At 38.6% G+C, this 15,845-nt stretch overlaps 1 protein-coding gene across 2 annotated transcripts in view; it reads left to right on the plus strand.

Moving 5' to 3' along the window:
* The window catches only part of DIAPH2 (diaphanous related formin 2), a 234,663-nt gene that overhangs the window by 46,013 nt on the left and 172,805 nt on the right, over nucleotides 1–15,845 (plus strand). For both annotated transcript variants that reach the window (XM_061446159.1, XM_061446160.1), the window contains exons 17-18: nucleotides 349–978; nucleotides 8,851–8,965. In XM_061446159.1, the coding sequence (XP_061302143.1) occupies nucleotides 349–978; nucleotides 8,851–8,965 (745 nt within the window). The remainder of the gene's footprint in view (nucleotides 1–348; nucleotides 979–8,850; nucleotides 8,966–15,845) is intronic.

The raw sequence follows: 15,845 nt of genomic DNA on the forward strand, positions 1-15,845 counted from the left end.
ATTGCCATCTATGCCCCAGCTTGCCGGGATATCCTAAGTGGGATGAATGTTTTGTGCATTGGTAAGAAGTAAAACACTGTTCAGTTCACTTAAATGTTACTGCTGCTATTAAATTTTCTGTAAAATGGAAACAATTGATTTTTTATCAAAATGTTAGATCATTCATTTTGCTTGGTAATTTTATGGTACATAGTATAATCTATTGTTATTGCTTCTCATTTAAATAGGAGGATAGTGGCATTTCTTACTTTGCTGAGGTACTGTTGGCTGCAAGGCATCCTGGTTGGCTCAATTTGGGATTAAACTACCTCTCTGTCCCACTGAAAAGAATCCCTCTCTTTATTTCAGGGTCCAGGCCTGACAGGTCAGCTGGCAGAAGTAGCACCGTTGCCTCCAACGCTACCAAGTGAGAATGTGCCACCGCCTCCAGCACCGCCACTCCCTGGTGGAGCAATACCTCCTCCTCCACCGCTGCCTGGTGCAGCAACACCGTCTTTGCTACCTGGGGGAGCAGCAGCTCCTCCGCCACCACCTCCACTGCCTGGTGGAGCAATACCTCCTCCTCCTCCGCCACCACCTCCACTACCTGGTGGAGCAATACCTCCTCCACCACCGCTGCCTGGAGCAGCAGCAGCACCACCTCCTCCACCACCGCTGCCTGGAGCAGCAGCAGCACCACCTCCACCTCCTCCGCTACCTGGAGCAGCAGCACCTCCTCCTCCTCCTCCTCTGCCTGGAGCAGCAGGACCACCTCCTCCTCCTCCTCTGCCTGGTGGAGCAGGACCACCTCCCCCACCTCCACTACCTGGTGGAGCACCTCCTCCTCCACCGCTGCCTTTTGGTGGGCCTCCAATGCCACCACCTCTTGGGGGTGCTCCTTTTGCTCCCTTTCCAGTGATACCAGCATTACCACATGGGATGAAGGAGAAGAAAAAGTACAAGCTGGAAGTTGCAATGAAGAGAATCAACTGGTCAAAGGTATCACAATGTTTGGTTTTTTTCCCATTGGTAAAAAATACTATTGAGAAAGAAGGATTTACGTTTACATGCTAGGATTTACATTAGGTTGTTAATAGTACTCATGATGTTTGAGGAATTCATTCCATGGGAATGGTACCCAGGCTTCCCTGGTAGCTGGGAGAATGCTGTAATAAGGGAAACACACCCTGGAGAGGCAGAAAGGGAGGCACAGTGAATGCGCTCTCCCCTGTGGCGTGAACTTCCATAAATAAAGGGCCACAAAGATGATCAGGAGTTTGGAGCATCTCTCCTATGAGGAGAGACTGTGGGAGGTGGGGCTGTTTAGTCTAGAGAAGAGCAGGCTTAGAGGGGATATGATTAATGCATATAAATACCGCAAAAGAAGGGTGCCAGGAGGATTCTGCTGCACTCCTTTTAGTGGTGCCCAGGATGAGGAGCAATGGCCATAAATTGAAACACAAGCAGTTGCACCTCAGCAGGAGGAAGAGCTTCCTTACGTTGAGGGTGGCAGAGCACTGAACAGGCTGCACAGAGGGGTTGTGGAGTCTCCCTCTCTGGAGACATTCCTAGCCTGCTTGGACATGTTCCCATGTAACTTCTGCTGTAGGTAGCCCTGCCTTGGCAGGGGTTTGGACCAGATGATCTCCAGAGGTCCCTTCCAAACCTTATGATTCTGTGGTTCTTTATCCAAAACGTTTTTTATGTACTGACTGTGGTTTAGTTGGTATTGGTTTTCAAAGACACCTTATACTCTGAGGTGAGCTCCAGTTGTTTAGTGCTGCCAAGAGCCTGTAAAACCTCATACTCTGCGGTACTTGTAGCTAAAAGCTCTCAAAAATGTTGGCTGATTTTATGTAGAATGAAGCTGTACATGTTTTCAGCTGTAATTGATATTTAACTTCCCAATGAGCTCTTCAGAGGAAGAGCAGGTTTAAGGTATTAGACACTTAAAATGTTTTCTTCATAAATTGTGTTATATTGGTTTTAGCAAAAAAGGTTGAATTAAAGGATTGCTGAGTTTTAGGACAGAGAAGTGAATCTTGAATAGACAATTGAATGGGGAGTCTGCCATTTCAGAACTTGGACAATCTGGCAGCTGACAGAAGGAAGCATCTGGAGTAAAGTGATTACTACAGCTCTTTGCTTAATTTAAGTAGCTGTGTCTAAGTAATGAGAAAAGACGGTGGAAAAGGATATATATGAAGACTTTTACTTGAGTCTCTGGGTATAAAATGGAGTCAAACTTGGTATGAATGGAATTTTGGAAGCAATGCAAAGCAGAACTCTGGGTTCAGTTTGGTCTTCTCTGGGTTAAGCAAGCCTTGGGAGCTACTAATTATGTGGTTTATGAGGTTTTTTTTTTCCTTGCTCTTTTGAGGATGGGCTGAAAGTGGATCAGGCTTTCAGAGACTATAATTTTAGCTTTGATATCTTCCTAACCATGTTTGATTTGGTTATGCCTTCTATGAATTTCTTATTTTTCCTAATTAAAAGAAATATCTCTATACTGACCATGGTAATAAGTTTACAGACTTAAACTACTCAAATTTTCTGTTTAAAGGCAGATACTTTGACATGAAGTAAAGAAATATTTTAAGATCAGTCCTCTAAATACAGTAATTTATTATAAATTGAAGCATCTGATTAAGAAATAAATCCAATTATTTTGTGTCTGTGTTTCTTTAGTACTTGTGGCACATTTTGGATGTTTGAAAGGAGATTTAGCTTTCATTGTCTTACTGGCCTATCTGTGATAGGTGTACTACAAAACACACTTAAGGTTTGAATTTCCCAAGAGAGGCTGCTGCTTACCCTGTTATGGAAGTTGTAAAACTTGTCAGAAGGTCCTAAAGGCAGTGGTGTTATAAAGCACCAGGTTTTGTCAGCAGTAAAGCAGTGTGCACCAGAGTGAATTTTTACCTATCTAGTTTTGTCTAAAATTATTACTGCATCTCATTTAGCAGTGTGTGGTTTCATATTCAACTTGAGTTCAAATCATGGCTCTAGTAGCGTGAAGCTGATGTTCCCCCTCCACCCCATTTACAAACATTCTGTGTACTGTACTGAATTTTGGAGTAAGATTCTTCTTGACAGAGCTTTGTATTTGATGTTTGACAGCTGAGCATCCCAGGGAAAGCTTAACTTAGTTCCAATACAAATGCTTTTTAGAAAGTCGGTGGGTTGCACGTTGCTGAACGAGAGGTTTCTTCTTATGGGAGCTTTCAGAGAATGTGTGCTAAGCTCAGTGGATTGATGTGATGACAGCAGGAGAGGGCAGGAGGTAACTGCTGTGTTTTCCTTCTCTTTTTGCCCTGTCATGAGGGCTGGTCTGAGTGGACATCTGTGACTGCTGAGCGATGTGAAGTGTGGTCAGTGTGAGAATGCTCGCTGAATGCAATTGTTCTGCAAAGAGCTGCTTGTATTTTTAGCCTCTATCAAAGCAGAGTGAAAACTTGTGATGATCTAGTTGAAAAGACACGGTACCAGGCAGTGAACGTGAATTGTGGCTTTGCATTAAGTTGCCTGCCCATATCCAAACCATTAGCAATAGTTTCAAAGCAGTTTTCAAACACTGGTAACAGCATGCTCTTTCCTGCAGACACCTTCTAAGTCTGAGGTATCTGATGTAGTTGCAGGTTCAGAGAATCCTGGTATTTGTGCTGTAATGGTACCTGAAGGTTAGTAATCAGAGAGATTTATTGGGTTTTTCAAATCGTCAGTGTGCTGTGGCCACACGGAGGAGCTGTGGGACTGCTCGAGGGAAATGTGTGGGCACCATTAACTTCCACTAAATGTGAGCTTCTGCACAGCCTTAACGTGGTTATATTTAATCAAACCTGATTTGAAAAAGCGTCTTAAAATAGAAGCAAATGCAGTCTCTGATTTGCAAATGAACTGGTAAGAGCAGTTATTAGTTATTACTTGTCTCTGAGTATAATAGGTCACTTTGCAACAAGAAAAGTTGTGCAAATATCCAGATGTGTGTTTGCATACCTGTTGCTTTAAAATCCCCTTTTTGATCAGTATAGACACTGTTCTTCCATATAAAGGAAATAAATTTTGGGTATGAGCTAATTGCATCTATCATCAAGACTAAACCATTACATCTTAAACGCAGTTAGTGATTGGCAGTCTTTAGCAGTATAAAATGTGATAGATGTATTTCTTCCTACAGCAAATATGAATACATAGATCACCAAATCATCAAGGCAAATCAAAGGGGGACTTTTATATATTGCAAGCCATGTGGTTTGAACTGTAGCTTGGGCTTTAGTATCTGCTTTTTATTTGTCAAGGTAATCAATCTTTGTACTAGCAGCTAGTGTCTGACACTTGCCTTGAAACTGTATTCTATCTCAACAGTGTGTTGGTACCATGAACTTAGTAAAACCAAATTATTGGTGTAATAAGCTGTTAAGAGGCTACAGATGGTTGTTGCTGACCATGGGTTGCAATTTAACATTGAACTATTGTCAAACATGTAATTCAAATGGCACTCTGAAACAATGCAAGTTGGGGGGGGGGTTGATCTTTCATAGCTGGTAAAACTGTTGTGAAATCAGTATGAACGTAGGTGTAAATCTTTGTATGAATTTGAGTGTTACCATGTTGTCCTGGATGGAGCTGCATGACGTGGGATGCCAGTGTTGCTCCTGGCTGAAGATACAACATTCTTTCAATATGAAACCTCGGAAAGGAATCACATAATTACATACAATAACAGTCCTTTGTAGACTGTTTTCCTAGTATTGCTAGGACACAGGATGCTGTGTCCATTGAGTTCGTATGTAGCTGATCTGCCCTGTCAGATGCAGTGGAATTTTGGTTTTAAGAGCATAGGTACTGATGGATGGTGATAAGGCAACTGCATTGGACTGTGTTTGGAAATCATTCTAGTTTTTCTCATGGTTTTTTTCAGGTGATTCAAAGTAAGTTGCTTTGTATCATTTCTGAATGCATACTGGCACCACTTGAAGAACCCTTTGAGAGCTAGTAATGACAGAAGTTTACTGTTGGAAGGGGAACTAGACTGTCCTCTGATGTTTTGGAATAATAATTTGTTTTTCTAAATAAAAAGTGAGCCTGGGTTTTGTGTTCCTTTAAGTTCTGAAGCATTGAATAGTGTTTGGAGTTGAATAGGCTTTGGAATACTGAATAATATCAGTATCATGCTTGATTAATCCCACTAATTTTGGAAGGAGGAATATAGAAGGCTGAGATAAAACCTTCATCACATGCATTACACGTCAATTTGTAGTTTGTGGAACAATTACTGTTTATGTAACTTACACTTAGTATTTTGCCACTGGATTTCAAAGTATATGAAGATGTGCCAAAATAATTGAAAGTGTATGTAGCAGTAGCAGCAGTAGTTTAAGAACAGGCTTTCAAAATGCTTACGTAAAAAAGATCTTAAAAATAGTCAACTGTGTTTTAAGGTATTTATTTCAATAAATATTAAAATAAAATTTAACCTCTTCTGTATCTGTAATTCTTATAAAATAATCTGCACATGAGGCTAAATGATAACTCTCCTTTATCGTGGGAGGATGAATTAAAATTATCTAGGGAGAAAAAGACCTTAAATCTTTGGGTGTGGGTAACACACATCAGTGTGTATTCTCAGTGCTACAGCACAGTATGACAGTGTGGGAAAGTTCAGCCCTGTAATTGAGAGTTGTCAGTGAGGGTGATGTTGCAAGTAACTGTAGAGAGTGCAGCAAAATGAAACCAGTGAGAGGTTTTCTGTGTTCATTTAAATATCATTCTCAGTGCATTTTCAGGAAACTATTGAGAATAAATGTTAACTTTAATCCTGAATTTAAGAGAAATTCTATAGTCCTGCCGTATCCTTAAAGCATTTACAAAATGTCTTTGCCCTCCTGCCAGCCGCACCAATGTGTTTTATTTTTTTGGAAGAAAAAATTGACTAAGTATCCTAGTTGTATTATTAAAAAGAAACAAGAATGTTTGAGTTATCATACTGGAAAAGATGCTCACGTATTGGAGGAATATGGCATTACCCAGTGTTGGAATCCAGAGATTTGGGGTTGTTTTTTCCCTTTGAAATTAATCTAGCTATATAGAAGTCATTTTAGTTCATGTACTCTTTTGAATCATTTAAATTACATATTTTTTTAAACTTTAAAACCTTTATATAAAGAAATAGCCACTTCCCCTCCTATGAAATGTTTATTTTCTGCTGAAGGTATTTTACCAGTGAATATCCTTGTCGTGTTTCTTTTTAGCAGACGACTGGCTTCAAAGCTCCTATCATACAATTTTCTGTATATTTTTAAGAGCTATGTTACCTCTTTATGAAATGGAGCTCTTATGTTTTAGAAATGCATTTCCACCTGGGCTTTTAAGAAAATCTTTTGTGGCTGTGATTTCAGTTACCTTCTCTTATCATCTTTGACATCCAGATTTTTATATTACCCAAACAGACTCAAGGGGTTATTTCCATCCGAAGGTTTTGTTTCTTTTTCCTTATAGAATAGGTTTCATCACAGAACTATACTTTGCCAATTTTCTTGGGGGTGGTGGGAAGAAACTTTGAATGCTATTGGAATATAATTACTTCTTCAAGTTCTGCCTATCTTTTACTTGCCACTGCTTTGTCTGGTTAGGATAGTTCCTGTCCTGCAATTCATTTATCTTTTCCTGCCATACATTAGTGAAATGCCTAAATAAATAAAACTCTTCCCTGCTTGTAACTTAGGCATTTTACACTCAGTTGTCCTTGTTAAGTGCTATGTGATTCTAGAGTCAGCTGCACTAGTTTTGTAACTGAAATACAGCCAAAATAAGCTTTTTAGTTTATAATACATATGTAATTGCAGCCACTTTGATTGTAATCAATTATGTTCCCGTGTTTATAGAAATAATTTATAAAGTGTACATCTGCACACTGTGTGTGACAGTGGGAAGTAACCGCAGATGGACACCTTGCTTAAGTGCTCTGGGAGTGGTGCCAAAGATCTCCTGCACACTGAGAAAAGGGAAAGTCTATTTGATTGTCACTTTTAAGGAGCCATCAGTTTGGGAATGAAATTCTTACTCTTTAATTTAGTGCCTTTTGTTGTAACTGTCTTCATCATTAGAGTTGGATTAAGATAGTTTTTACAAATGTCTCGCCTGCAGCTGGTGGTTGATCAGCTATGCGTGAAATCACAGTATCACAGTATGCTAGAGATTGGAAGGGACCTCGAAAGATCATCTAGTCTAATCCCCCTGCCGGAGCAGGAACACCTAGATAAGGTTACACAGGAATGTGTCCAGGTGGGTTTTAAATGTCTCCAGAGAAGGAGACTCCACAACCTCCCTGGGCAGCCTGTTCCAGTGTTCTGTCACCCTCACTGAGAAGTTTCTTCTCAAGTTTAAGTGGAACCTCTTGTGTTCCAGTTTGTACCCATTACCCCTTGTCCTATCATCGTTTGCCACTGAGTAGAGCCTGGCTCCATCCTCGTGACACTCCCCCTTTATATATTTATAGACACTAATAAGGTCACCCCTCAGTCTCCTCCAAACTATAGAGACCCAGCTCCCTCAGTCTTTCCTCATAAGGGAGATGCTCCACTCCCTTAATCATCTTAGTAGCCCTGCACTGGACTCTCTCCAGCAGCTCCCTGTCCTTCTTGAACTGATGGGCCCAGAACTGGACACAGTATTCCAGATGGGGTCTCACCAGGGCAGAGTAGAGGGGAAGGAGGACCTCTCTCGACCTACTAACCACCCCCCTTCTAATACACCCCAGGATGCCATTGGCCTTCTTAGCCACAAGGGCACAGTGTTGGCTCATGGTCATCCTGTCTTCCACTAGGACCCCCAGGTCCCTCTCCCCTACACTGCTCTCTAACAGGTCGTTTCCCAACCTATACTGGAACCTGGGGTTGTTCCTGCCCAGATGCAGGACTCTACACTTTCCCTTGTTATATTTCATCAAGTTATTCCCTGCCCAACTCTCCATCCTGTCCAGGTCTTGCTGGATGGCAGCACAGCCTTCTGGTGTGATCATGATCAAATGATTGATCGTATAGTAAAAGGTGGAGGATCAATGTGTTGCAGTGAAATCCCAGTGAGGCTTGCAAGTATAGTAATAATGAATCTGCTGTATATCATCTGGAAGTTACATAGCCCTTGAAAATTGATTGGCTTTTAAACAAAGTTGTAAAAAAAAAAAGAAATGGGAGGACTTTGAAAAGTGGAAGAGGAACATCTTTTTAAAACAAAATATCTGCTCTGAGTCATGAGTAAAATTGACGTTCAGCTTCCATATGGCAGAGTAATTTCTTCTTTTAATATAGCCAGTATCAAATAAAGGTGCTCTAATGAAATCTGGGTTTACATTTGAAATCTGGAAAGTATATTAAAAAAAGATATTAAGTATAAAATTGTTACTGATATTGGAAAATAGAATTCTTTTGACAGACAATACTGAGTCACTGACAGTTGCACATTGATATCTCATTTACAAACAAGGTATTTTGTAATCTGGCAGTGTAATAAAGACTATTCCTTCTACAGTTCTCAAGTAGGAGGAATGTGTATCAGTGGTGAAGAATTTGGGAACTCTGTACAAAGCAATAAAGAGAAAGCTGGACCACTTTCAAACCCAGATGGTAATACATTATCAATTCTGTGTGGAAAGCGTGTTGGATGGGAGAAGTGCAATAAAAATTGTTGCATAGATAAAGGGCGGTTAATCCAAGTGTGTGTTGTTCAGGGAGCATCTTGAAGAGACTATAATGCCTGGAACATAGCTAAACTTAATTCAGTACAATTATCGTAGACGTCTAGGAGCATTGGATTTAACTTGTCTGTTGCAAATACTAGTTACTAACTTTGGAGATGCCACTTGTGTTTCAGATTGAGCCTCAAGAGATAGCAGAAAATAGCTTTTGGGTAAAAGCTGAAGAAGAGAAATTTGAAAACCCAGAACTGTTTGCGAAACTGGCCCTTACTTTTGGAACGCAAATGAAAGGTACGTTCTTGTTTTACTTTGTGTTATGCTTTAATTCAGTTTCAAACTCTGCAGTGACAGTCTCTTTTATGCTTTGTGCAATACCATAGAATTCACATAATGGTTTTATAGCAGGAAGATTATTTAAAATGTATGTTTTTATTAACCATAACAGTAGATTACAAGAATTGCTCTTCCCTCACTCTACAGCATGAGGGGAAGAACCTTTTGTAATAATACGCCTGAAAAGTGGAGGGTATGTTGCAGACAGGTGTGAATTTTCTCCATAAAAAATTATAATTATATTTAAATTCTAATCCTAAAATCGTGCTTTTCTGCATTAATATTCCAAGCTATAGGAACTGTAAATTGTCAGATTCTTTTAGATATTCCACATGTGGTGAGTCTGCACATGAAAAATTTACTTGCTTGTATCACTCTCCAAAATGAAAATCCTCTACAAGCAATGTAGCAATTACTAGATGCAGCTGAATCACAGAATCAGAACTCTGTAATATGCCTATTGTAATGTCTCTGGAATATGCATGTTCAAACTATAGTTCTCTTCAAAGTTCTTGTGTTTCTGTCCCTATTCTTTGCTTCCAATTTTTTTCTTTTTTTGAATAGTATATGCAGCTTTCATTTAAGAAGAAAATAGTATTTAAATATACCCCTTAATTAGTGTTTACATTTGTGTTGTAATCTAAGAAGCACACACACACGCCAGTTATGCAGTAAAACTGCTGTAAGTTAGTTTTCAAAGAGTTGAATGTGTGAGTGCCCAGTCTTTAAACTGTTTGCATAATGCCATGGGAAAGCATCTGATGGTCTGCTGAGTTTTGTTGGAGCACAGTGTGAAATGGGTCTGTTTGACTAAGAGAGAACAATGCCAGGAGAGTAGCTTTCTGTCAAGTGTAACTGGGACTGTTCAGTATGTCACCTAAATAGCTCTTCTGCTGTTGATTTTAGATTAAAAAAAAATCTTTAATTTCTCAAACAATTTATTCAGCACGAGATGTGATGCATTGGAAGCATAGCTCCTAGCAGCTGAATATTGCTTATGATTTTGATGCTTTAATACCATCCTTTGCTCTTCATGGCTTTCAAATGGTCTTTGAGCACTTCTGAAGCTGCACACAGCCTCTTCATTATTTCCATGGTTAATGGTGAATTGATCAGTATTTCATATGTGGCCATTTCCCGGTAATCTGTTTCAGGCACTGAAAAGAGGCAAGTACTGCTGAAGTACGGTTCAGTAATAACTAAGGAACTAATGAGGAAACCCAATGAATTAGAGTCCAGGAAGTGGTAGATAGTGAAATAATGCTAGCTACGAATCCTGTGTCCATTTATCAACCAGTTAAAATGCGATATACTTTAGGGATGTGCAGTTCTTGCAGGTGGTTGGAGTCAGTGTTCAGTTTCAAGTGTTCATAGGCCAAATCTGAATAAGCAAGCCCACAGTTAGGATTTTGAATGTATGAACTGACTGTAAGCATTTTTTTCCCCTTACTTTGTGGAATTAACAGCTCATGTGATGAGTTGTGTTTTAACCATAGGGAGTATTCTATTTATTCATATTGCTAGCCTGCTCTTTTATTACTTCAACATTAAGTTGTATTGCACATAGGTGTTTGTGGTATCCTGGTTGTTGTGTGTGAAGTTCAGGAATAAAAACTGCAGTTTATACTAAGGCAGTGTTTGAAAAGTTAAGTCAAGGAAGGTCTCTCAGAGGACCTTAACTTTCTTTTACCATTTCTTGAGTAGATTGCTTGAGTTATTTTTGAATATGTCTTTTTCTGTGCTCTCTGAAACCCCTTCAAAGAGTTAGTCATAGCTGTGTTTTTCATAAGGTAAATATACAGTTCTTTCACTCAGAGCTCATGCTCTTTTCAGTAGTCACTGAATTTGAGCCATTAGTATTCTGCTTTTACAAATGCTTCCCACTTTCTGCTCTAAATGTTCAGATATTAAATGCAGTAATACAGAAGCATCATCTGCTGTAATTTAACACTTTTTTCCATACCAAAGTTTGATAGATTCTTGGTTCATAGCCTTGTAGTGAGGTTAAAATGATGTGGAGTTCATCACTTGTTTTAGTGTGACAGCAAGATGGGAAAGAACCCCCAGCAGCAGCTAGCACTTGCCGTACAGTGAGACCCTTCTTAATGAAAACAGCAAGCTTCTGCCTTGAGCTTAATTCTTTCATCAGAAATCTGAAGAAATGTTTCTGAATTCCTGAAATGATTCTTCACTGAAAATGCTGAAAAAACTCTCTCAATGTTGACATAGCTGTAGGTTTGATGTGAGAAGAAATGCTTGTTGACATAGTTGAACAGTTCTAAGCTAGGAACAACAGAAAATCTCCCAACAGCTCACTGTGGTGATGGCCTGGCAGATGTTTTCCTGTTGTTCCTCGTGTTGTTCTCAGTCAGTGTAGAAAATAAGGTCTGCCCATCCTTCATTGTGGCACGTTAAAAGTGCTGCTACATATTACCCAGGACATTAAAATCTTATTTGGCTGATGAGTAAACGTCAGTGTGGTCTGTCTTAAAGTTTTATTAAAACTTGAAAACCTGCTAGAAGTCAAGAGGAGTCTCTGAGCATTTCAGAATAATTGCATTCTACAAGCAATTGTTTTCTGCAGCTGCTGTCTGCAAAGGGATATGCTACATGATATTCACTATTCTTCCTCACCATTCACCTTAGCAGCCACAGGCAGCTCATAAATCCCCCAAATACTTATTTCAAGGATAATCTAGGATCAAATTTCTCTTCTGCTTTAGTTCTATTGCTTGGTGTGGTCTCCTAATGTATTACAGGAAAATGAGTGCAAGACAAATAGAAATGCATTTTATGCTCCCTCAAGAGCACAGTCAGCATGTAAAGCAAATAAATGGATGAGTGGAAGAAAACTGACAATTGCCAAAAGCAGTTGTGATGACTTAGTGTTTGCTATCTTGTGTTTCACGGCATTTTGGAATGCCAATGGGAATAACAGCTGAAGTAAAACAAATGACAGGATACACACTTAATAAAAAACTTGTGATTTCATAGAGGTTGCAGCACTCAACTTTGATTAAACCTCTGAATTCTATTCATGGTGCTGGCACGATGAGAATGAAACTTTGGGGATTTCTTCGTTTAACATAGTTTTTATTTAAGAATAACTTTATATTGGTTGTCACTAACCTACCTGCTGCCTTTGCTGCCAGGGTACTGCCTGTTTTCAGGGAAGGCAGTCAAAGTTGCAGGGAAGTGGTGCTTTTAGAGACCAAAACTGTGTGTGTATAAGTCATAATAAGACATTTCTGAGGCACAATTTTTATCACTCAGCAAATGACTGCGTGAGCTATCTGCTTGTAAATCATAAGAATGTTTAATCACAAGAGCACCATGAACAAAAACAAGTGGTTGCCAACTGATAGCGTAAGTTAAAGTCAAATATACTTTAATCAGAATTTTCTCTTAAAGAGTATGCATGAGTTTAAATCTTTACTTGTTACTGTAACATTAGATATTTAATACTGATGCCCTGTGAATATATATATTTAGTTACATACAGATCAGTACTAACAGTGAAATTGCATTATTTGATCTGTGAAATCAGTTACTGAGCACAGTTATGAAAACATCTATTGAGCAGGGAGCAATTGGAACATTAAAAAGTATTCCCGTTCAGACTTTATGAGTTTTAGAGATCCTGAGCTTTGAACTTAGTTGACTGAGATCTAATTATCATGGTCTCACTGCAGTCTGGAAGGAATTTCTCCATTTTTCTTCAAGAGAAGTGCATATAGTCCAAATCCCTCTTAGAGGCCTCTGGCAAATGGACTCCAGGGCTTCAAATTTTCATGTAAGAGATCAGATGAGTGTTTTGAGCTTGGAATTGTGCTTCCAGATGCACAGGTGGAAACAATGATTATAGTCTCACAGACCATTTTGGCAAGTAAATGATATTCCAGATCAGGCACATTTGAAAATGAATGGGCTACTGTGATGGTTGCTAATGAGTTGGGCAGTATTAACAAGTGGGACACTTGCTGCATTATGGGTGGCAATAAAAAACATAGAATCATATTTCCTCATGTAGCTGGACAGAGGAAAAGAGTAAAGATGGTATTAGTTTCCAATCAGTTACTTGTTTTCTTATGACCCGGTTAATTCAGAGAGAGAATCTAATATAATCCATAAATTTATTTTGTGACTCATGTGTTGCTTGAAAACTGAAAGCAGTGATTTTGCTGGTGAAAACATGCATCATCCTTTTACAGTTTTTTTTGAGTCACGACTTGAAAATTCCAGGCTCGGTAGTACTTGGTTTGCAAAATAATCCTATCGTGGATTGATTTGTGTTTTGCTATTTAAATAGCAAGAGGAATGAATTGGTAATAGCAAATGCTTAAAGTCATTTAAGCAGCTCATGCTGCATTGTGCAGCTAGAATGTTACTTGGATCACTTTTGCTTTTGTCCCTTAACTGACATCAAGTTTGACATTCGGCTGCTAGTGTCAAGGAGAGAAGCACCAGCAGCAGCAGTGAGATGTAAGCGGTGCTTTGGAACATGGTCTCAACCCGCCCCCTATGTATTGATATTTAAGTACGAGTACTAAATACATATATAATCGTGTGATGAAGTGTCTTCTAGCAGGTGAAAGTAAAGGATTAAAACGTTATGGCTCTGTGGATAAGTTGTGATACATCATATATGGCCTCAGATAACTTTGTAATAATGTGACAATACTCAATACATCAGGCCTGCTGCTATCAAAATCACTTTTCACTGTTTGATTGATAGTCTAATTGCAAAACACTACAAAGCTAGTTAATGCCTTCTCCCTAAAGGATCATGTTAATTTCTGGCTCTTGTAATTTAGGTTGTGTATTTTGCCAGTCAAGAATGATAGTGGTGCTCTGAAGAAATTAATTATGTGTACAGTAGATCTGTAAAGGTAGTAATTAGTACATAATAGTCTGTAACTACTGGGATTGTTCCAGTGCAGAATTCATTATCCATCCAACTTATCTCAAGGGGAAATGATCAGAGTTCTGTTACTTCTTTATGATTAGACTTCTAAAATACAATTCAATGATCATTTTGATCTTTTCAAAATTGACGTAAGTTTTTAATAGCCAGATTGTATTTTTCACATTGTGGATATTGGCGAAAGTACGACAGAAAATACCAACTTACGTGTAAATTATAATTGAAGAAAACATGAACAAAACAATTTTAGATGTACAATGTAGTAATATAGGTATGTATTATATAATATAATGTAATAATATATAAAATAGATTACATAGCTTAGTTTCATGTGGTCTTGTTTGAGTAATTAGAATATGAAAACTTAGGTGCTGTGCAGTCCTACGTTTGATACCTCTCTCTGCACAACTTTTGGGGACACATATGTAGTTTTAAAATACTAACAATCATGAAAAATTAGTGAGACACTGACAGAAGTAACTAAAATATAATTTAGCTTGTTCATATTCTGAGTCAATACCAGGATTTGCTATTTAAACTTCTTTTTCTGGTTAAGGAGGAAGAGGGTTGCAATGTACATCTGAAAGTAGAATGAAAAGGTTGTGGGAAATATTTAAGAGCATAACAAGCATACCAGAAAAGCTGAAGAACAGTCCAGGGAAACAAGGTGACTTCTGAGGAAGATGCAACGTAAGGCATGATAAGGCGGAGAAAAAGGTTATATTTAAGTAACACCACCTACAGCGATGATATCAACATCCTGTTTTGTCAACATTATTAATAATGCTTATTTAAAGGTAAATTTCTGTTTTAGGCTGCAAAGGTTAGACTGTGATTAGTTCAGGAAACTCCACTTGTGTAGAACCGTGAGCACGTGACAGGACTTATCCAAATGAGCCTGTTGAAAACATTGTAAGGGAAATGTTAGTTTAAAAATTGTTGGAAATAGTGAGGAGACTGGCTCTTAAACTAGGTGAGGGTGGAATACCACCTGTTATTGTACATAAAGGGTATGATAGATGTATGCAGGTATTGTGCTCAATGTTTTCATTAACAGAAAGTATAAAAACAGTATATGGATACTTTAACACTTGATTGTACTTTATTAAAGTGTTAAGTCCAATCAAAATACAACCAACACCATTATTCCACTTACATTGATACTAACACTCAAATGTAAACTTACCACCCACCCCTTCTTTTTTCTGCTGTTATGCTCACCCACCCTCTGGCCCCCTGAAGAGTGAAGCTCAAATGGTGTTGCAACAAGTCATCAGCATCTCATTCTTTACCGCAAGTTGTATGATCTTACATTCTAGTAGATCAGTAATTAGTGTCTTCTGTTTGCTTTTGTTGATTGGAGGAGCTTATCAAGACTTTCAGTTCTGGTTAAGTTTCTGTACGTTATTCTTCTGTGCCTCAAAGTACTTGGGTTGACTACATTCTAATAAAGTGAATTATTAAAACTTGAGCTGTGGTAGTCTTTTGATTGCCACCTACTTTCTGTGGATAACATGGCATTTGAGGGCTAAATGTCAACTTTCTTGGAGTTCTGAATTAAAAGGCCATCATGTAGGTGGGCTGCAATTCCCACCCACTTCAGCTTTCAATTTCCCTTGCTTGCGGCACCCACATGAGCACCTTGTTATACGTTACATTCATATTTTCCACTGCTGAGAACACATGCCAGAAATTTTCAACAAGTTAACTACCTCAGTATTTGATATCATTCTTTTTCCTCCCAAAATTATACAGTACAGCAATGACAGACACAAATGTATTTAATTTCTTTGTGTGTTGAACAAATTAGATAATATAAACTAGGCAAATGCCATGTCCTTTGTTTTTATTAGGCTTGAATTAAAACAACTGTTCTGGTTTGAAAACATTTTTTGCTGCTACAGATAAGTCTGT

Source organism: Pezoporus flaviventris, unplaced genomic scaffold, assembly GCF_033815535.1.
Source record: "Pezoporus flaviventris isolate CSIRO_AGI_PZ_B2104156 unplaced genomic scaffold, CSIRO_AGI_Pfla_v1 ptg000005l, whole genome shotgun sequence".
Taxonomy (NCBI): Eukaryota; Metazoa; Chordata; class Aves; order Psittaciformes; family Psittacidae; genus Pezoporus; species Pezoporus flaviventris.